The sequence below is a fragment of the Artemia sp. Qi Xiang Cuo genome, chromosome 1 (genome assembly GCF_049724085.1).
Source record: "Artemia sp. Qi Xiang Cuo chromosome 1, ASM4972408v1, whole genome shotgun sequence".
Classification (NCBI taxonomy): domain Eukaryota; kingdom Metazoa; phylum Arthropoda; class Branchiopoda; order Anostraca; family Artemiidae; genus Artemia; species Artemia sp. Qi Xiang Cuo.
The window spans coordinates 80,198,497-80,220,947 of NC_142794.1; the positions used below are offsets into that span (position 1 = coordinate 80,198,497).

At 35.6% G+C, this 22,451-nt stretch overlaps 2 protein-coding genes across 3 annotated transcripts in view; both read right to left on the minus strand.

Annotated features, from left to right (window-relative positions):
* Positions 1-3,404, minus strand: part of LOC148956783 (putative splicing factor, arginine/serine-rich 6) — a 29,291-nt gene extending 25,887 nt beyond the window's left edge. The window contains exon 1 of the mRNA XM_089087297.1: positions 3,265-3,404. The gene's annotated coding sequence lies outside the window, so the exon portion shown is untranslated. The remainder of the gene's footprint in view (positions 1-3,264) is intronic.
* On the minus strand, positions 841-21,928 carry LOC148956784 (uncharacterized). Of its 2 annotated transcripts, XM_089087285.1 has the most exons (4): positions 21,839-21,928; positions 5,389-5,663; positions 3,265-3,423; positions 841-1,129 (listed from the first exon to the last, which is right to left on the minus strand). In XM_089087285.1, the coding sequence occupies exons 2-4, from the start codon at positions 5,658-5,660 to the stop codon at positions 1,051-1,053; spliced, it is 510 nt and encodes a 169-aa protein (XP_088943411.1). In that variant the 5' UTR covers positions 5,661-5,663; positions 21,839-21,928; the 3' UTR covers positions 841-1,050. The 2 variants fall into 2 exon arrangements, with proteins under 2 accessions (XP_088943411.1, XP_088943403.1); XM_089087277.1 differs by lacking the exon at positions 21,839-21,928 and having other exon boundaries at positions 5,389-5,618.
* Positions 21,929-22,451: the final 523 nt, after the last annotated feature.

Sequence of the window (22,451 nt, forward strand, 5' to 3'; positions counted from 1 at the left end):
TATTAAGAATAGAAGAAAACTTACTTTGGCTACTTTTCTTCGGAAGTTCCTTTATAACATTCTGCTTTAAAACTTTTTCCTTCATGTCAAACCCTTGAAAACTACCGCCCATAACTCAAGAATACCTAATTACCAACTTATATTCAGTGCCTTCCTTTAACCATCCTTTCTCCTAGATATAAACTAAGCAACCAACCAACAAGGACGAGCAGTAATTATACATCAGCTTAAAATTCTGTAGCCCCATCACCTCCCATACCCCAAAGCAACAGAAGCGGTAATCTTGGAATTTCATGAAGGTAGCTAAAAGGTATTGTCATAAATCAGGGATACTTGACTTCAACCCACTATATCAGATTACTACAGAAAGTTTTTAGCAAAAAGGAATAATTGTGCATGGATTCATCCCTCTCTTAAGACTAGCATTTCTTTTTAGCCAGAAAATGTTTCCTAGATGTACCCGAAACTGAAAAAATAATAGTTTTACCCAACCCCCCATCTTTTGATTGTCTGAGATTGTTCTTGTTTCAACGCAAAATTTAGACTTTGCATCTACATTTATTGAAATTAAAAGACATAGCTTACTTGAAAATCATTTATCATTATAAAAGAGAACACTTCAATAGTACAATTCAGAAATTTAATGCTTGACAAAAAATCAATCCTCTCGTAGTGTAGCTATAAAAGATTCAATTTTAGTATTTAACAACAACACCGAGCTCGCACAATGGCATCCACACGTTGCTTCTCTTTTTACCAGAAGGGGCTTTGACCCAATATACACGAACAAAAAAAAAAAAAAAGATCTAAAACGTCGAATATATGGCAAAGATGTAGAAGTTATATTCATTTGTATATTATTATCAAATACAGTTACAAAACGACGAATGCGAAACGAATGGGTCCGTATCGAAGAACACTGAAGACGCTGGACGTATACGAAGCTTTCCGATTGCGAATTGGTCGAGTGTAAAGGAACTCATCTCAGCGATAATTTTGTACATTGTAGAAGAAGAAGAAGAAGAGTATTTTGTAGATACAGTCAAGTTTTTAGTATCCACCATAGGATCGGCCACCGCCGCCACTGCCGTAAGAAGATCCACCGTAACTTGATGAGTCGACATAGCGGCTGTAGTGAAGAAATGAGCGTTGGGTTAGCGATATAAAGCAGTGTATATAATCGAAAAGCAGTAATAAAAATTAACATCCTTTAAACATATCTTAGAGCAAGTTGAAAGTAGAGAAAAAAAATGTAATTTAAAGGATTGCACATTATCATTGGTTCCCGAAATTTTAAACCAATGGATTGTTTAAATATATTGAAGTGCGACCACCCATGTGAACAACTCCCCCTTTCCTCTGCACTGGTTACAGATATTTGATTAAGAATTCGTCAGGCCAAATATGACTTAAATAGTGAACCTTTACAAACTAGTCTTTCATTTTTGAAGATTTATTTTGTTTGTCAGTTGCTACACTTTTTTAAATTTGCATACCAAAATATGCAACTGTTAATTAATGGAAGTAGAGGCCTCACCGAAGCTTTTCCGCAAGCGATTCAAGATCTCAGCTTAAGTTCAATAACGCAGCAAAGATGAAGGATGAGGAGATGTAATTAGATTACCACTTGAACAAGTATGTTCAAACGTTCATTGCATTGCGAAAAACAATAATCCTTGAAATAGACGGGACCCTAAATTGATGCAAGTGGACTAGCCATCATTTTTTCCAGAACCAATGGTCTAGGCAACTAACAAACCAGAACGTAAAGCTTATCCGTAGTTGTAAATTTTTCGTACCAACAAGTTGGGTAGGTTCAAGAAACAAAAAACCCATATTTAGACTCCCAAAATTCCTCTCATTTTTAGCCTGGAATAATCTTGCAGTTAATGGGGTTTACTGAAAGCAACAGAATTGAAGTCTATGGGGAAATTAAGGGACGAATTTTGACATAACGAGAGTATTCGATTTATTTAGCTTTTCAATAAATTTCCATAATTACCATTGAAACGGACTTGGTTCAAGTGTCTAAGAAAGATGATTTGAAATGTTAAGCGCTGCATTTAATAATTCATACAATAGAATACCTACTAAATACAGCACAGTATAGCACAACTGAGTAAAAACATGGAGAAACAAACCCAGAAACGTTTCAACCTTGGTTGAAACGTTTCTGGGTTGATTTCAGACTAGAACTATTTTCATAAGCTTGTAAATCTAACTTTTAAATTGAGAAATGTTATGAGCAAAAATTTTCGCCGACGGAGTACCCCGTAAGTCAAAAACAGAAACTGCAGTAGTAAGTCAAGGTAGCCCATGATAGGGGGGGGGGGGACTGACCAATTTAGCTATTCAAAATATATTACATAATCCTAATTTTCTATATCTTTGATGTAATACGTGGTCAAAACTGCGAAGTTCATAGCACAGCTGAGTGCATATCTGTGTATCATACTTAATGATAATTCTTCTTCCCTGGATACTTATAAAAAATAGTACAAAAAAATAGACGCCCCCCTCCCAAGGAAGAAGAAGGAAGTCTTGGGTTCAAATCACTCCAAACCATATTTCTAAGTGCATTTCGGTACCTCATGAATTTTTTTTTAGCCCAATAAGTCATCAATTGACCGTGTTTTAACAATTTTCTTATCATGTAAAAAACAAAGTATTTACCTTTCTAAAATACCAAATATAACAGGCATCCAGCCTATATAAAGAATTAAACCTGATGTGTTCAGTGTCCAAGGTAGCCTTTGTTCTCTCAAAATGGAATATTTGGAGCACTTCAATACCCCTTTTCAAGGATATAACAATTGCTTGTAAAATGCTATGAAAATAAGACTAGTTTCCTTATTACCAGGTTGAAATAGTATTGATTCTGCTTAAGGATGAATTTAGATGTAGTTTGTCAGGCTCTTTTTTGTACCAACGCTTCACTTTTTTTACCTAAAGTATATACAATTTGGAAAATATCCTTAAGAATACATTCCGGTTTGATTTCTAAAGAGATAACCTGGTATTAGAAGTTTAGGATTAATTACTAGAAAGTAGAATGACACTGAGGCATATAAAGACGCCGATGTCAGTCTTGCAGTGTCTCTTATCACCAATTTTCTTAAACCATCAAATGAGGCTTTCCATTACCCTGAGAAACAGTAGTTAGGTACAAAATGAACATTAAGTAGTTTGTAACTATTGTTTTAAGTTTTCAAATATTGGATTTCAAATTCATGATACTTCAGTCTGGATAAAAAAAAAACATACCTTCCACCACCACTACTATAACCTCCTCGTGGACGGGATGAGCGGTAATCATCATCACGGCTGCCGTAACTGCCACGGCCACCACCGCCATAACTGCCACGACCACCACTTTCTCTGTTGTAACCACCACCTTCTCTGTCGTAACCACCACGGCCTCCACTAGACAAAAATAAAACTCATTAGAATAAGTTAAAAGCATTTTGGACGTACCAATGGTTTATTAAAACAAAACACTCTTCAAGCTTTGAGAAGACAACGTTTAAACAGTATAGTAACACAGATCCAGCGTTCGAGGGCAAAATATCATAATTTTCCCTGGGCGGGGGGGAGGGGGAGGAGATAGACCCCGGGCCTTGAATGACAGGATCATTCAACTAAAGAATGTGCAGTCAATAGACTACTGAGGAATCCTCTATTAAAATGAATGACAGACCATTTAGGCAGTTAAGACTGCAATTCTGAACTTCGATCTTTCCCTTGGACATGTCAAAGGCAGGGGAACTGTGTCCTGCTTCAAAGACATTTTTTTCGGCGTCTTGGAGCAGAGGCACAAACAAGACAGGTATTTAGCAGGGGAGGCCATATCAGCAGATCATACATAGCATACCTGTTAAAAGCCACTGCATGATTTGGCATGCATGATATCCAACCGGTCGCTTTTTCAAGCATCTTCTTGCGTTAGTGCGACATGTTGTCACATTGAGTTGTTTTTTTTTTAAAAAAAATGTATGAACCTGAACCTGAACCTGACTGTTATTTAGCAGGGCAAGTTATGTCCCCATAGCAGATTTGGCAAATCTTTTTCCCAACGTTCTCTTCCTTATATGCACTGTGAACCAACTGATGCAACTAAATACCATTGCAGATAAAATGCGCAGTTCACTTGGAGAACCCTTAAGGGTTGATTTTTAGGGTCATTTTCATTTGTCGAAATCAAAATCAACTATTTTATATATTCAAATTTACCTTGGAAGAAAGGGGGCATTTTATGAGAAAAACTGCATTTCAGGGGGCACGTAACAGAAAATTCATGTCCCAATATAGCCAAAAAAAAATAATAAATGCCTTGCCCATAACTTCCTATACAAGAAAGAAAGAAACTTATTCAAAAAAGACTTTTCAAGACTGAATAAATTTAAACAATAAGAGAAAAACGAAGACAAATCTTCTTTCAATAAATGGATAAAGCGTTAATATAGCTCTAATAACAATGAATAGAATACACAATTAGCAAATGAAACAGTTCTATCAGTGGCTAGGCCTAAATCCATACTTTACTTCAAGGAATTAAAACCCGTTTTGTAAATTTTCTCAGCACCAGAGGAAATTCCCAAAGCAATTTTGGTAAGAATTGCTTTGGGATCTTTAAATGTTTCAGTAGTTTGAAAACCTAAAAAGAGGCTAGTTTCATATAATAAAAAAAAATCCGATCTCTTACTATTTGTTAAGCAGAGAGCTATCTATTCAAGGTATATACAGCATAAATAATTATCATCATGTGTCATCAAGATTTTCAATCAAGACAGTTGGCACAACAGATAATTTCCAAAGCTGTCAAATTACTCAAATGATACTTCTTTTGAGCTGATTTTCAAGTGAGTCTCAAGCAGGAAGAATAGAATATTTTTACAAAATTAACTTTCTAATGATGCAAGTTTCATTAGATCTGGAATATCCTCATCTCCCACAAATACAGGAAAAGGTGGTGCAGACTTTTAGTTCCCTGTCGTTAACTCGGATCTGTTACCCAAGCACCATAAGTTATGGCCAGACTGCCGAATCAATTAAGTTTATAATAGACAGGGCGATCTTTAAGGTATTGACTCCCCTTAATAAATAGCCCATACAAAATTCCTGCAAGGTAAAAGCATTCAGCAATTTAAAAAATAGGTGAAATTAAATAAATTTAACAAAATCAATGAGAAAATTAAGGATGTAATTGAATAAAATAAATAAAAATTACACAAATAGTTATTTATACTGTTTTAAACCAAAAGAAATCATTGATGAACAACTATTTGATATGAGGGCTAAAACATGGATATAACTTTCAAAAAACAAAGTTTAAATTTAATAACATTAGAACAATGACAACAATCCAAAAGATAACTGATCTGTACATACCCAAAGCCACGGCCACCACCACGGCCCCCTCTTCCACCACGTCTTGGAGCAGATACCTCAACCTTGATCCTTGATCCAAAATATTCTGCGTCATTCATGTTTGAGACAGCATCGTTTGCATTGGCTTCATCTTCATATTCAACAAAGGCAAAACCAGGGGGGTTTTGGGCAACCCATACGTTCTTCAAAGTCCCATATTTGCTAAATTCATCTTCCAGATCTTCACGACGGACACTGTCTAACAGATTGCCAACGTATAATCTTGACATCATTATCTATGAGGAAATTAGCCAGTTATATTTAGGTCATTCGAACCTCAAAAATCATCTCGTGAGATCCAGCACCAGCTGACTGTCCCAGAGACAAGTACCATAATGAGGAACTCCCAAGCGATTTTGGTAAAAATGGATATAGCCTGAAATGTGTCAACGGTTCTAAAAGCTAACAAGAGACTACTTTAAAAATAAAGAAAACTATCCCTTACAGATTGTTAAGCAAAGCCCTGCCTATGCAATGTACATAAGGCATAAAAAATACGGCCCCTGGTCGGCACGCGTTTCAATGAAGGTAGAGAGCACAACAGGGAATTCCCAAAGCTGTCGAATTGCTCAGATGATACTTTCTTTGAGCTTGTTGTTTTTTTGCTGTTTATTCAGATCTTATCCAAGCTGTACATGTTGCTATAAAACCACCTGATTAATTTTAAAGTTTAGCCACACAAACAAAAAATAATTGTGAGAGACAAGATAGGGCGAATCTGTTCCAAAAAGACAATGTGAAGAATAGTTTAAAAAAGCATTTTGAAAAAAAAAACAACCTTCAATTTTTTTTAAATAGTTGCATCATTTTCTTTACATAAAAATTTACTGCAATAATGGTCAAGCTACACTATTCAATGAAAAAAAATTACGTGCGTTTATTTTTAAGATTGACAAATCAGATTAGATTTGAAGCTCATTTCTTTGTAATTAGGAAAGCTAGTATCACAAACAAAGTAAAAATCAAGTTTCTTTTAACTGAAGTCTATTTTTATTGTTTTTTTTTTTTTTTTTAAACAACAGGAATGACTACAATGGACCAGTGTTGCCATATGTTTGGTTTAAAGTTGCGCCAAAATAAAAAAGAAAATGCACCAAAAGCTTCATTTTTCTAATGAAAATGCGCAAATTAACGATTCCCCCCCCCCCCCCTCTACAAAATTGTACCTCCTTTAAAAAATTAATGCGCAAATACCTCAAAAACGCACCAGCAGTATAACTACTATGAAGATTGTAAAATAGATATTTTACACTTTAGGAACCTCTTGACAAAAACTACAGGTTTAAGCCACTTACCAAAAGATGACCCATTTGAGTCACTACACAATCAACACCACAGAAACAAAACCAACTTAAGCTGTTGAACTACTCTTAGGTTCGAAAATAAAAACATGTGGTAAATGATGCATTTATCTTCATCTCTTGAGCATTTACTCAATTGCATTCCATACAAAACCAGCAAAAAAAGGAAGACTGCATAGTGCAAACTGGAAAGTCCCCAAAGAGAACTTCTAGCAGCGTTCACGTCTCTTTGTATGACAATCTTTGGCAACCAAAATTTTGAATATCAGACAGTGGGTATGTCATATCCATCTTCAATCTTTCTATTTCAGCTCTAATGTGTACTGTAGCTTGCTGGGAAACAATGTTGAATTCACGATATTAGCAAATAATATTACTATTACTAAATTTCAGAATTTGGTTTGGTTGGTAGGAATTTCTTTAATTTCATTAGAAAAAAAAAAACAATCAAACTGAATGCTTTGTCTTAGGCTAAAAACTTAAAAATTACACCTACATTCAATTATAAATAAATTTAAATCCTAAAGCCCTGTATTTGCTTCTGAGTTCAGGGAACTAACTTTCTTTTCAAGGAAGGATGCAACAGCTTGAGCAACAAGTAGAGCTGTGATGCATCTATGTTTACTTTTTTAACCCAAATTCTTCAATTCTGAGATGGAGTCAATTTTTTAATAAATTTACTTATTTTTTTTTCTATAAACAAATAACCAGATAAATAATACATGCTATATACTAATACTATAAGTAAGCAAGAGAGCATCTATAGATGAAAGCAAGATTACGACAAACATGTCCTAAAATTCTAACCTTGAAATAGATTATACCCAGGAACAGAATGAAAATGAAAGTGGTCTCTTTCAACAATGGCTAGTCAACCAGTAGATTAAAACTTACGAGCAAAATTGTCACTATTGGGTGTGTAAGGTACGGGTGTCACCACTTATTGGAGGGGAAAGCCTTGGCTCCAAATTATAATGTGATGCCCGCGTCTACCACACCGGTTCTGCAAATATCGGGTTTGGTACTACCCTATTTACAGCATACCCTGTCCCAGGGTATGATAACGCGATCGAGTGGTCAAATGGCCACTTTCTAAAGCCAAGTGCACCCGCCCTTGGGTTACTACTAGAAATCTCTAACTCTCTCCTTGGAGGTAACAAACCCCCCTGTCAATATAATAATGAAGGTATCTCGTAACTCTATTCCTACCCTGCATGGGTTCCAGGAAAATTAGTAGACAGTTTGTAGAAAATACCTGACCTGTATTCTTCCAACGGTCACTTATAATAAAAAAATATGCTTCCCCGAACGGGGTGTCTAAATGCAGACTAACTCAAGAATAATATTCCTTACAGAAACTGTTTATAGGGATGGACCTTCGCTTGGCCCAGCCAATCCTCTCAATCCCCATTCAAAACCAATTCTACTTTCTTAGCTTTATTATTCAATGACTCAAACCAGGAAGTCCAAAATTGAATTTACTTCAAAGCTTACTTATTGCAAAACAACTATAGCTTAGCAACGAGAATTTTAAATTGTCATTGAAAATTATACTATAGGCAAACCTAAGCAAATGTAATAACAGAACAAAACCAGGTCATTTATCTGAAAAGAAAAGAAACAGGGGTGGAACTCCAACAGTCACATTTTCAAAGTACACCTTCCAATGCGAAGTCTACATTAGTCTTAAATTAGGATCCAAGAAGGAATTTTCAAGTTACTACTTCTACCCTTTGGGATAGTGACTTTCCACTTGGGAAAACTTGTAACAGAAGAATAAACCAAAGCGGGATCTACAGCAGTGTGGCCAGATTGGCTTATTTTACGCCAAACTGGCTTATTTTGTTGGTGACTGGCGTGAAAATTTTTGGAACTGGCTTGTGGCTTAAAACTTGGCTATTTTTATTTTGAGCTGGCTTATTTCTTGGCGTGATTTACTTTTTCGGGAAGAATTTATATTTTTTGGCAATTCATCCGATTTTCGAACGAACGAACGAACGAATGCTCACGAAAGGTCAAAATCACGTTTTAACTCTATGGTCAAAATACGAATCTAACCGCGGCACCGCGTTGAAGTTTTCAAATCCTAAGAGACACGTGGCTTTGTAACAACAGTATAAAAAGCATTAGCCATTAAGTCATGGGGTTGAACTACAGCTGAAGGTACAGTATATTAGCTGTTACTTATTAGAATAGAACAACACCAGGAATCAAACTCATAACAGACATGTCTGTAACATCTAGAGATTCTGTTTAACTGTTTAGTTCATTTAAATCATCCAGGAGTTGTCAGGCTGTCATCATGTACATTCTGGCTATGTTCTGTGGATTGTATTTCTGTACAAACAGATTGTGTACACAGCCTAGTCTACTGTGTACATACCCCAATGCATGGGGTACCGCCCCCATTATATTAGGTACCCTCATACCCTTTTTCAATTTTTGTTTAGGGCTATTCTGAGAAAATATATTTATTTATATTTGAGGTTTTCTTTGCATCACTTCAGTTTAAATATGCTAAAGGGAAGAAGCAAATTGGTCATTGGTTTTCTCAGAATACATGCAAAAGTGAAGATCGTTATGGGACAGTTGGGGCTATTAATTGTTTTATGTACTACCATCAACATAATGTACTACTTCACCCCTACAGTAGTACACCATAGGATCTGTACCTAAGAATTTGAGTGCTACACCTCACAATCAGTACTACATTAAACATGGCATAGGTCCTACTATGCTATATATGGAGTAGGTCCTGCTATGCTATATATGGAGTAGTACACTTGGTTAGATGTAGGTATCAAATTCTGAGGTACAGGTCCTGTGGTATACTAATACAGTGGTGAAGGAGTACATTATATGTTGATGGTTGTACATAAAACAATTAATCCCTAACTGGTATGGGGGTACCCAATGCATTGAGGTGTGTACCTCAATGCATTGGCTACCAGCAAATTGGGTACATGCCACAGAAAAAGAGCTGGTGTACATGACTGGTTTGCACCCCCATTTTTAGCAGTGATGAGTATCAGCTTGTGACACAAGCAAACCTGAAGCAATCAATCTTGTTTCAGACTCACTTTTATTCGTTTTTCCCAATGTATTAGCCTATAGTTAAATACTAGAGAAATTAGTTATATATAATATAGGCTAATAGCTAATATGTAATAAAGTACCATACGAGTATAATACTAATGAAAATATCAGAAAGAGATATATAAATACAGGAGCAGGATAAGTAGATGAGTTACCCTTGCTTTGATGTCTGATTTCTTTGTTACTGTTGCTGTAGCCTAGGCCTATAGGGTAAGACTCCTAGTGATTAGCTAGTGCCTAATCTGAGCTGTATCTCTGATTAGAATGCAGTATGTCCTTTACCTGGCAGCTGAGACTTTAATCTTGACCACTACTAATTTTCAGAATTATCAATCTTGGCCAATAGTCTACAAATCTTGACCACAACATTGATAATTAAACATGAGACATTACCTTTAACAGACAGCAACTATGGAAGTTATCCTATAGTTTTGTTATTTAGAAAAAAACCTTTCAGATTTTGAAATAGACAAGGTTCATTGTTATATTAAATTTAATCAATCAACTGTAGACAATCAAGGCAAGTGTCCTGAAAATCAGATCATTGACCCCTCTTCTCTCTGGGCTGGGTTGACAATAGATCCAAATCTTTAATTTGTTCTTCTTTTCTCATGATAAGTTCATACACTTCTTCTTGGGAGAATTCAATTTTTACTGAATGAGATAATCCCTTACTACATAGTTTCTCTTGTTGTAAAATTATGTTACTGTTATAGTAAACTGCCTTGTTGTAAAAACTGCTTATTAATATTCAAAATGTGGATGAATATGGAAAGATGTAAATCAGCTATTAGCTAATAATGTGAGGTAACATCATAGTAGGGTTTATCTAATTCAATATAGTCAGCGTATTTTGACCTACTATATATGGTGTTGTAGATTTAGATCCATTGACAGTTTTCTTTCCAGTATTTTACAATTCAATAGTATATACTCAGGGGTTTCTTCTGTGTTTTTACAGTACCTGCAAAATAGGCTATTGGCAACTTCTCCATTTGGCTGCTTTATTTTGTATGAAGGAGAGTGGTGGTTGAAATTAGCTTTATTTGAACACAGGCAGTTGAACCAGACTGATTGTATACTGGTTGGAAAGGGGGATAAATTTGGTGGCTTTAATTCAAGCAATGTTTTTAGTCATAATCAAATTGTATCACTTATAGTTATAAATTTCACTGGTTCCATCTGTCTTTTTGCTTCTTGCTTTGCTATCTCGTCTGCTTTTTCATTTCCTTCTTTACCTAGATGACTAGGTATATATTGAAATTTAGTAACAAAGCCTAATCTTCCAAGGCTGCTTAGGTTTTCTTTGGTTTGATGTAGGCCTATGCCTAGTGTTTCATAGGATATAGAGAGCAGATTTAGAGTCAGAGAATATTACTATATGTTAATTGCTCTGTTTCAGTTTAATTAGGGTCTCTAAGCACAAATTGATTGCAGCTACTTCAGCTGTTAGTGTGCTGGTCCCTGTCTTGTGTTTTTTCATAATGCATAGGCTGAGCTCTTTTAAAAAGCATCCACTTCCACAATCCCTATTCACTTAAAGATCGATCAACATATCCTTGGGCATATCCATTAAATTCCCTTTAGGAGCTGTTTGAAATCATGGATTGCAGTTTGGGATTCAATTTGTTCCTATTTTGAGGGGAGGAATTCTAGTTTAACCCTGGGGTGATTGATCTCCAATTAAATTTAAATTCAACTCCTCCATACTCTCTTCCAGACTGCTCATGCAGGGTGGGCTTATAATAAAAATGTACCAGGAAAATAATGATTTTTAAAAGATATAATCAGTTAGATTAACATAACTACAAGTGATAGGTTACCTCAAAAACCCCCGGGATACAGTTTTTTCATGTATGACATTTGTCCATTGTTTATATAAAGTATGTAATCGTTAGAAAGCGAACTAAGTTGGGTACATGGGAGGGGGGAGGTTTTTGGCCTTAGACCTAATGGAAGGAATAATAATATAACATTCAGAGAGGGCTCATTTGATTGGAAATTTGATTGGAAGTTCTAGTTCAATTTTTAAGCATCAAAAGATTTTGGAGGGTAGCCAGCTCCCCCCCCCCAACCTCTTTTTTTCCTGATGCATCCAATAAAAATTTTAAATGTATCCAATAAAAATGTTCAAAGATCATATCACAAAAATTCTGGTGACAATACAACCCCCCAGGGACCAGGGCAGGCATTGTAAGTTGTGCCCTGGTGGCATATATAAGTCTTATGGAAAGGATGCTCATATTCACTTCAAAGAGGGATCACTTGATTGGAAATTGAAAGTTCTAGTTCAATTTTCAGAGTCAAAAGAGATTGGAGGGCACCTACCTCCCCTCTTGGCTTTTTTTTTCAAAAACCCATTCGACAAGAACTATGATAGAGCTTTTTTTTTAATAGTTCAAAGTTTATTTAACAACAATTTCAGGGTCAAGAGATCCCCCCAAGACCCCGGGGCAGGTGCTGTAAGCTATGCCCTGGGGACTTAATGGCTCTTATTGAAGTGATGATTTTAAAATCTTCTTATTAGGCAATATTTTTTGTTAATTTTATGTTATATTTCATTTTTTTAGATTCAAAAGTGAGTGGGGGCTAAATCGCCCCCCCCCCCATGGTCTTTGTCCCCAAATGTGGTCGCTCAATTTTTTGAGATTTCCATTCTGGTTAAAATGGCTCAAAATTCAGATAGCAAAAATTCAGGTGTCCTCACTACCCCTCAGAGCCTCGGGCAGGCATTGTAAGTTGTGCTGCATTGGGTCACAGAGTATCATTATAGTAATCGGAGGTCCGACTCAGTGAAATTATGGGATATTTGCAGAAATTGCGGCGCACACACGGACAGAGCTCAAACTAACACAGGAGAAATCGAGCTGGTGGGCGTCCTCGTCAATAATTTTCCCTGAACTGTAGGACAGGAAAGTAAGCACGGTCGAGCATTTTCTGAACATAGCGCGCGGGAATTTCTGTAAAGTCTCTAGAGTTCCACATGGGGTAGTGGTTTATCGCATTTCTACTAAATGCAGCCTCAAATTAATCTCTACACTGGAACTGAACTTCCGCAAACCAAGGAACAAATTGAAAGGTGGATAATGCCAGTAGGATCAAAGGACTTGAATAGTGGTGAGTATTTCTATAAAACGGCTGTCAAAACTTGGACACCATTAAAAGTAAAATTAGATTTTGGGCAAAAAATTGTCTGGCTTATTTTTGGCTTGTTTTTCAAAGGCTGCAGCTTACTTTTTTGTTCACGATCTGGCCACACTGATCTACAGTCCACGTGTAGGTCTAAGCTCATCTTTTAAATTTAAAACACCCTTTCTCATATTCTTGAAAACCTTGTAAAAAAGATTAAGCAAAGGTAATCATAGGCAGCGCAATCGTGCTGCCAAGTAAAGAACAATGTTGGCACAATGAATTATTTTTGGGGGGTTTTAGTCCAGGGTTCTTCGTGTCGAAGGAGTTGTCGTAGAAACTTCGAAAGGGCTCATTTGACTGGAAATTGGAGTGGCTAGTGCCCTTTTTAATAGTCGAAAGTGATTGGAAGGCAACTAACACCGCTTCCACGCCCACCCTTTTCCCAAACACATCCAGTCAAAATTTTGAGACAGCCATTTTGCTCAGCGTAGTTGATTTCCAGATGGAAATAATGTTTTGAGGAGGACACTCCCCCATAGCCCTCAGGGCAAGGATTATAAGTTATGCCCTGGGGGCATAAAAGATTTTTTATAGAAAGCGTTGTTGAAGAAACTTCAGAAAAGGCTCATTTGATTGGAAATTCAAAGGGCTAGTGCCCTTTTTAATAGTCAAGTCATTAAAGGGCAACTAAACCCCCTCTCACACCCATGCCCAACATTTCCCTAAACACATACAATCAAAATTTTGAGATAGCCATTTTGTTCAGCGTAGTTGATTTCCAGATAGAAAATATGTTTTTGAGGAGGACACTCCCCCACAGCCCTCAGGGCAAGGGTTGTAAGTTGTACCCTGGGAACGTATAGGGTTTTTATAGAAAGTGTTGCCATATAAACTTCAAAGGGAGCTTATTGGATTGGTAATCAGACGCTCTAGTTCCCTTTCTAAGAGTCTAAGTAATCAGAGGGCAGCTACCCCCCCCCCCCTACACACACGTCATTTTGTCCCAAAATGTATCTTATAAAAATTTTGATAGCCATTCTATTCAAAATGGTCTAAATATCATATAATAAGGCTTTTGGGGTTGAAACAAACCCCAGAGATTAGGGGCAAGGGTTGTAATTTATGTCCAGAGGGTATTAAAGGTTTTTATGGAAGGTATGGTTGTTTAACTTCACATGAGGATCAGTCTTTCTCCTTGGAAAAGACTATGTCAATCTAAAACGAACAGAAATTAATCAAAAATACTTTTTGCAAAAAATAAGTTCAAAAAAAAAGTAAAGAACTCCATTAAACCAAAAATGAACAAAAATAGAATAAAATAATCTACCAAGCATACAACTACCACAAATCAGTATCAATAAATAAATGAAACCCAAAACAAACAGAAATTAAAAGTCAAACTCAAAACGAGCAGAAATTAATCTGAGTAGGGTTCTAAACCCTATGCTTTCTAAAAGCCAGAACATAATTTGTAAGGAATCAATATCAGCATATGTATATTAAACTGACAATGCACTTTTTTTTCAGTAAATTCATTTGAATTTTTTCAGTAAAGTACAAATTATATTCTGGCTTTTAGAAAGTATACTCCTATGTTAAACCTACTCGAACCACCGTAAAACTGAACCCTCGTGTAACTGAACCACCATGCAACTGAACCCTCGTGCAACTTAATCACCGTACTTACATTGGGTAAAACACAATAGGGTTATGAACCATAGTTATTTAACTATCGTATAGTATTTAACCTTTAAACTGTTTTAAATAAAATAGCCGTCCCAAAATTTAGACCGGATGTATTTGGGGGAGAAATAGGGTGGGGTGGAAGTCCTCCGATCACTTAACTTTGCACAGGGCAATGGACCTTTTGATTTCCCATCGACTGAGCCCCCCCCCCAAGTTCATACAAAAATTTTTTCTACAAAAACCATGTGTTAGCAAAGAGCAACTAGCGTAACTTACAGCCCTTGCCCCAGATGCTGCTGGTGGTGTTGTTAACCCCAAAGGCATGGTTATTTGATTTTCAGGCTATTTTGAACAAAATGTTTATTTTTATTTTGATCGGATGTATTTAGGGGGGGAGATGTCAGTTAAGAGGGAAAGGCTGATTGTCCTGTGATAACCTTTGATTTTTTGAAATTGAACTTTCAATTTCCAATCGAATGAGCCTCCTTCAAAGTTTTTACGATCATCCCTTCTATAAAAATCTTAAATTTTAAGATTTGGTAACTTGCAATAACATACAGATTGCTGATAAAGGTGTATCAGCAATTTTTTTTGGAACATATTAGTGTATCAAGATGGAACTTCTGGGGCATCTACCTGCTACTACTTACTACTACTAATTCAACACTATTATTACTTCTACTGCTCCTACCACGACCTCTGCTACTATTAAACTAGCACTATTAAGGCTACGCATATCAAGTTGAAAATTTGACAGAATGAGGTATTTGAGGTGGAACTTGAACTAAACCAAAAGACACTATGTGCATGCAGATTTTCAAAATGGCAACTTAAAACGAACAGAAATTATTCCGTATATGAAAGGGGCTGTCCCCTCCTCAACGCCGCGCACTTTACACTAAAGTTTGACTCTTTCTCACAACACTATTTTTTAAAACAATAAAAACTTTAGCGTAAAGAGAGAAGCGTTGAGGAGGGGACAGCCCCTTTCATATACGGAGTAATTTGTTCGTTTTAAGTCTTACTGTCGCTCCTTACTTTCAGTTAAAAAAAACTTGTTTTTTTATCTAATTTCTGAACGTTTTTGAATTAATATAGCTTTGTTTTTGGCTCACCGTACATGAATAATTAAAACGAAATTCGCATATTAATTTTCCTTTTTTTGGTAATGGCTTTCTCGAAATTTTGTTCTGACGTAACTTACGAATTAACTTTCGTAGTTAATTTCTATATTCGTATATTTTTTTTACGTATAATAGGGAGTTCGCCCCCTAGTCAATACCTCGCTCTTTACGCTAAAGTTCGAATTTTGTTCGAATCATAAACCCCTGAATCACAAATGCCGGTTAAAAGTGACAGGGCGAAGGGAAACCCCATTAACAGACATAAAATGAGAAATAAAATCTGGATTTAAGAGTTTATGACGTCCGATTTTCTTTGTTTTTTGCAACAAAACAGAGCATTTTTGTAAATCATCTTGACAGTAATTTATATAGACTTAAAAAAGCAAACAATTCCAATAAGGTTGAACATGTTAAGATTCTAGCTTGTTTTTTACCCAATGTAAGTACGGTGGTTGAGTTGCACGAGGGTTCAGTTGCAGGGGGGTTCAGTTACAATGGAACCGTTTAAATATTGCATACACAATGAAAACCACACTATACATTGTATTACCCCATAGTGGTGTCTTGAATTAAGCCGTCCAAAACAGGTTTTTGGTGGCTAATTCCCATTGCAGTATATAAAAGAGTAGGTTTAATATAGGAGTATATATATATATATATATATATATATATATATATATATATATATATATATATATATATATATATATATATATATATATATATATATATATATATACCAAAAACTGAAGTTATAGGCTATTAGAACAGTGTTTCTCAAATTTATGTCAAATGCATCGAGCCCACTGCCCCCCCCCCCCGATAGGGTGAGATAAAACTCTTGAGTATGCACAGAAGTTTAGTCATTTTTTTTAGATTGGCTGAATTTAGCATTATGAACAAAATGTAGCCTAGACAGGAAATAACTAAAGCATAAAAAATAGGCTGATGACAACCCCCCCCCCCCAAAAAAAAGCAAGACTTTTCCTACAGACCTGCAAAGCAAGTTAGGTTTTCCTTTCCTTGGTTAAGCTAAATGGTCAGAGCCCTTTTAGAGGGAAAAGGAGCAGAAGTAGGTACTTCAGTACTAAAATCCAGGGCACATGTGAGAAGTGAAGTTTGGTTAATGCTAATAATATAAAACAAAATAGGATGATAATATAAGTTTATGAACAAATTTGGGCTATATATATTTGCACATTAAGGGGAGTTGGGGTAAAGCATAGCATATATTAAATATGTAAACTAACTTAACCTTTTAACCCAACTTAGGTACCTTTTAGTCCCCCTAAACCCTTAAAAACTAAAGTTTAAATATAGTTCCCAGAGTGAAAAACCCTTAGTTTATACCTCACAAGGCAACATAAGCCTGTTTTTCATTAAGCATCTCAGTCTTTCTTGATGCAGTCTTTTTTGCATGAGTACTTCTCTTGCAAATTCAAGTTTAAGTCCTTTTGAGCCCTTGAAAATGACAAAATCATTTCTAAGTTTTTGGGTATAAAAATGGCTTAGACCATGGATTTTAAACTTACGATTTGATTATTAATCCATTTTTAAAGTTATATAATCCACAAGCATTGATTTACCATGATTAAGTTGGACAAAATATTTAAAACAACTTCTCCATTTAACTGTCTGCAATGTTTCTTCTGTTGGCTTTGATATTTTTGGACATAGAAGGTGGATTTGCTTTGATTTTTTCAATCACCTTAATCTTGTCAAATTGATGTTTGTGAATTATACAACTTTTATAAAATGGATTTATAATGAAATAGGGTACTTTTCTAATATCTGTACAACACATGAGAAGTGAAGTTTGGTTAATGCTAATGAAATAAAACGGAACAGGATGAAAATATAACAGTTTATGAATAAAATTGGGCTATATATTTGCATGGGGGGGGGAGGTAAAGCACAGCATATATTAAATACATAACCTAACCTTCCCCCAACTAAACCCCTAAAAACTAAAGTTAAAAATATAGTTCTCAGAGTGAGAAACCCCTGAATACTTGTTAAAACAGCATTAGATAGCATCAAATCTTTGCTATTGTCAAGTGGATGTCTCTTGTGCTGTACAGGTATTAGAACAGTATCTGAAATTGTAAGTTTTAGACAACTGTTATAATCCATTCATATATTCAAAAATATAGAATAAAATTGTTATTTTAGGGTCCTAAAAGGGCTTAAAATTAAATTTGCAAGGAAAGTTATATTGAGAAAGAGCAAAAAAAATGGCATCTAGTAGTATGTTCAATTTATCTGTAGGTCAATAATATGAACAATGAAAAATTTACGTTTGATTTTTGCCCTATACTACATTGAGACAAAAATGTTCTAATTCCTGCACCAAGGGGCTAGATATAACACTTGGCTACACAGATTCATATTTGTTTTTGTAGGTTTGCATAATTTTTAGTGTCTAGTTCTCATACACAGCCTTTGCATTATGCCAAATAAAAACAATTTGAAAAAAGATACTATATATACAATACTGCAAACTTTTGTATAGCCTAAATCTATAAATGCCTATATCCAGACCTGTAAGTAATACAGGGAGCTCATAAAGCCTACACTTGCAAAGGTTGACAGCAATTTTTTTGTTCAGAAAATAGCCTATTCAGACATATTACCAGAATCTTTATCTTTTAGCTGGTAAATGAATTAATAAAACGAGAAATTTTCCACCTAGGCCTCTGGGTCACATTTGGGGGCTAAGATGCAATTTTGAGAATAGTCTTATTAACTATTAGGGCTGTTCTTTTGCACTAAGATCTTACATCTAAGATCTCACATCTTTCTGCAAAGATTTCTGTTCTTTTAACTCATCTTTGTTCTAAGATCTTACAACTCACTGATGTTAGCAAAAAGTGTTAAGGATGCCATCTTTCTGCCACATAGAACAACGTTAAGAGAACTGTTATGATATACTCATCATTGTTTTTAGACTGCTGATCAGAGCAGAATGATGAGACATCTGCAAAAGAACACTATAAGATGCAAGATCTTAGTGCTAAGATTTCATTTTAAGTGTTTTTTGTCAAAAGATGTAAGATATTAGCACAAAGATGAGTAAAAGAACAGCCCTATTATATTTGGGGAAAATAATAAATGAAGAGACCCTGTTGACATTTTCTTTTCTCAAGGCTATCTGATTTCCTTATTTACATAAATTTACGTAAAATGCATCCCAAGCCCACATATAACTCTTGAGTATGCACAGAAGTTTAGTCCTTGCCCACTTTCCAAGATACCATAGAAAAAAGTAACTAGTCTAGAATTATACCAAGTACATTCAATTTTTACAATGAGACCAAAATGTTTTTATTCCTGCACCAAGAGGCTAGATACAGCACTTGGCTGCACATGAGTTCATTGTTTTAGTAGGCTTGCAATCTTTTAGTGCTTAGTTCTCCTTCACAGCCTGTGCATTTTGCCAAATAATGACATTTTGAAAGATACCACATAAAAGATACTGTAAACTTTTGTATAGTCTATTCTATAAATGCTTATATACTGCCCAGCAACTATTACAGGGGGCTCATAAACCCTGCACTTGCAAAGGTGGACATAGCAATTTTTGTCTTCAGAAAATAGCCTATTCAGACACATCAGCAGCATCTTTATCTTTTAGTTGGTAAATGAATTCATAAAAGAGAAATTTTCCACCTAGGACTGTGGGGTCCCATTTAGAGACTGAGAGGCATTTTGACAATAGCCCTATATTTGGGGAAAACATTTAATAAGGGAGCCCTGTTGACATTTTTCTTTTTTCAAGGCTATCTGATTTTCCCTATTCAAATAAGCCCTATTTCAACTACAGCTTTGTCAGGTGAAGCTCTTCTAGTAATCCCAGGTTTTGTTCACCAGGTTAGACTTCCTGAAAAATGTCATTCAAATGCACATGATCTGCCTTTTGAGTCTTAAAAGGCAACACTGGAGACTGGAGCTTCCAGAAGAAGTGAAAAAGTGCTGTCAAATTGGCCTAAAAAATCCAACATCCACTCCTTCTGCAAAAATTATCAAAAATGGGTTTTTTGCTACCTGTAGTGAATTTCTTTAAGTGACCAATCCAAATGCTCTTTTGTTCTCCAAGCTAATTCCTACATTTCTGCTAAAAAGTCTGTCTCCAAAGGCCTTCCTCAGCTGTCTCCTGTTTTTGCTATATTTAGAGGATTGGAATTTACCCCAAACAAATATTCAGCTTGCAGATGATATAGTCCTATGGTCTACCTAAAACAATTTTGAACTGGCCCAATCAAAGTTACAGAAGTTGCTTTATGCCTTTGAATGTTTCTCCAACAATTCATGCTTACCCACCACCACATCAAAATCAGCTATAATACAGTTTCATAATAAGAGAAACCCCAAATCTACCTTACTAACCCTAAATGGTGGCTGTCATACAAGAGCAACAACACATAAAATACCTAGGCCTCAATCTAGACCAAAAACTAACTTTCAGGCTCCACATTGAAAATGTGAGAATAAAATGCCTCATAAATGCACATCTTACAAAGGCTACTTAATATGCCTTAGGGTTGCCATGAAAAAACTAATACATTTCTATAAAACTTATACCAGATCTCAGATTGATTATGGACTAACTGTCTAGCCTACAGCTCATGCTCAAAAACCCTATTATGCAGTCTGGAGACAGTCTAAAATACTATGATCTATGCTATACTTGGCCTCAGAAACCCCACCAGAACCAACTTCCTCTTCAGTGAAAGTAGTATCATGACAGCTGAAATATCTGTCATCAACATTGCATTAGAAACCATTATAAAGATGCCAAACCCTCCAAGAAACACACCTCTTATAATTCATTTGGACTCATAATCAGCCCTTGCCTCAATATCACCAGATTATTCAGACTACACAGACAATGATATCTCTACCACTCTTGTACTATCAAACCAACTACTTGAACAAGGTATATCCACAAAATTCCAATAAATCCCAAGTCATATGGGCACTAAAGGAAACCAAAAGGCAGATGAAATAGCTAAATCTACCCTTCAGTTTGAAATAATATCTGGAAGGCCTATCCCAGTAAGAGATATAAACCATTGGTGCCTAAAAATCAAAGCATAAACACATACTGACCAAGTACTGACAAAACTCTCTAAAAGTGACCCCATGTACCTCAGCGCCTCTAGAGGGTAAATGTTGTACTACTTAATCACTCGGAGCCAATAAATTAAATTTAATAAAACTTTTACAGAACAAGTATAATCACCTACGGAACTTGTGATTTACTCACCAGGTTTGCATAGGTATGGAATTGTCTCCGGAGACAGGGACAAAGGGTCACTTTTTTGTGTGGAGAGGATAGGTTTTGTCAGTACTTGTTGTATGTGTTTATACTTTGCTAAAAATTTATCTAGCAAACCAAAGCCTACCAAACCTTTCTCCATTCACATCCCAGAAAGACACATAGGCCCTAGATATACCACAATAAGATCAAATGCTACTGGTCTTAACTGCCAAACTTATCACTTTTAAAACACAGCCACTCCAATGGTAACAAGCCCTCTTTGAAACCTATGCCAAACCCACAACAAGACCATCAACCACATTCTTTTTGGTTGCCCTGTGGCAGCTCTCAACCATAAAAAAGAAGGGCTAACTTTATCTGCTAACCTTAAATAATATCTTCAAGCACCTTAAGCTAACCCCTAATATTTACCAAATTGTTTTTAGCTTCACAATTTTGCTCAATCCCAATTTATATGTTTTTCAAGATATGAAAATACATTTCCTAAATTTTGAAAAAAAAAACATTGATATGGCTTAAAATTTGACTCAAATAACAGGAAATTAATTTTCAGAACTAAAGCCAGAGAAAAAGAAACTAATAACCGAAAATTAAAGTGAAATGTGGTTTTGTCAAAATTTCAATATGCATAGCCTAGACCTGTAATGTAGGCAAGTTTCTGGACCCTCTAGAGTGGAGAAAGTAGAATTTTACCGAGAAGAGCAGCATCACTCAGAATTTAGCAGCTATTAAGCAAAAAAAAGGAGGGCTAATAAATAAATATAAATGTAGAATATTAAATTAAAAACTACCGTCGTGTGGACCCTCTCGTTTCGCGATTCCAAAATGAACTAAAGAAAATGGCGGAATTTTGTATAGATTTGCACAGGGCTGCGTTTTCGGAGCTTGGACCACAGGTAACGCAACAGCTAATCGTCATTTAGAGCTATCATATCTTTGTATATGATATAATGCTTTAAAAAAAAAAAAAAAAAAAAAAAAAAAAAACAACGATGCCCCTATTTTATACTTAATCTAAATAATATTAAAAATCATAGGTTGCTAGTTTTTATTTTTAAACTCAAATCAGAGTTGCAATTGTTTTATGCTGCTTAGAAGAACTACTCTGCTAAGTATAAAGTAGAACTAATCAGAGCCGTTCATAGGGCTGGTGTGCTAGGGTACGACGTCCGGAACAACTGCCCCGGCTGCCTTTCCCCGTATAAACAGCTCTGAGACTAACCTATTTTGGACTTAAGTTAAGACTGGGTTAAGATAGTAAATTTGTTAAGTTAAGAATAAAGCTCAGTTCAGACACATAGCATTTTTTTAAAAATTCTCAAAGGATTCAACAAAAGCGGTTTAGACAGATAGAGTTTTTATAATTCACATTTAGGCCAAAAACAAATAATTATAGGCAGAGGG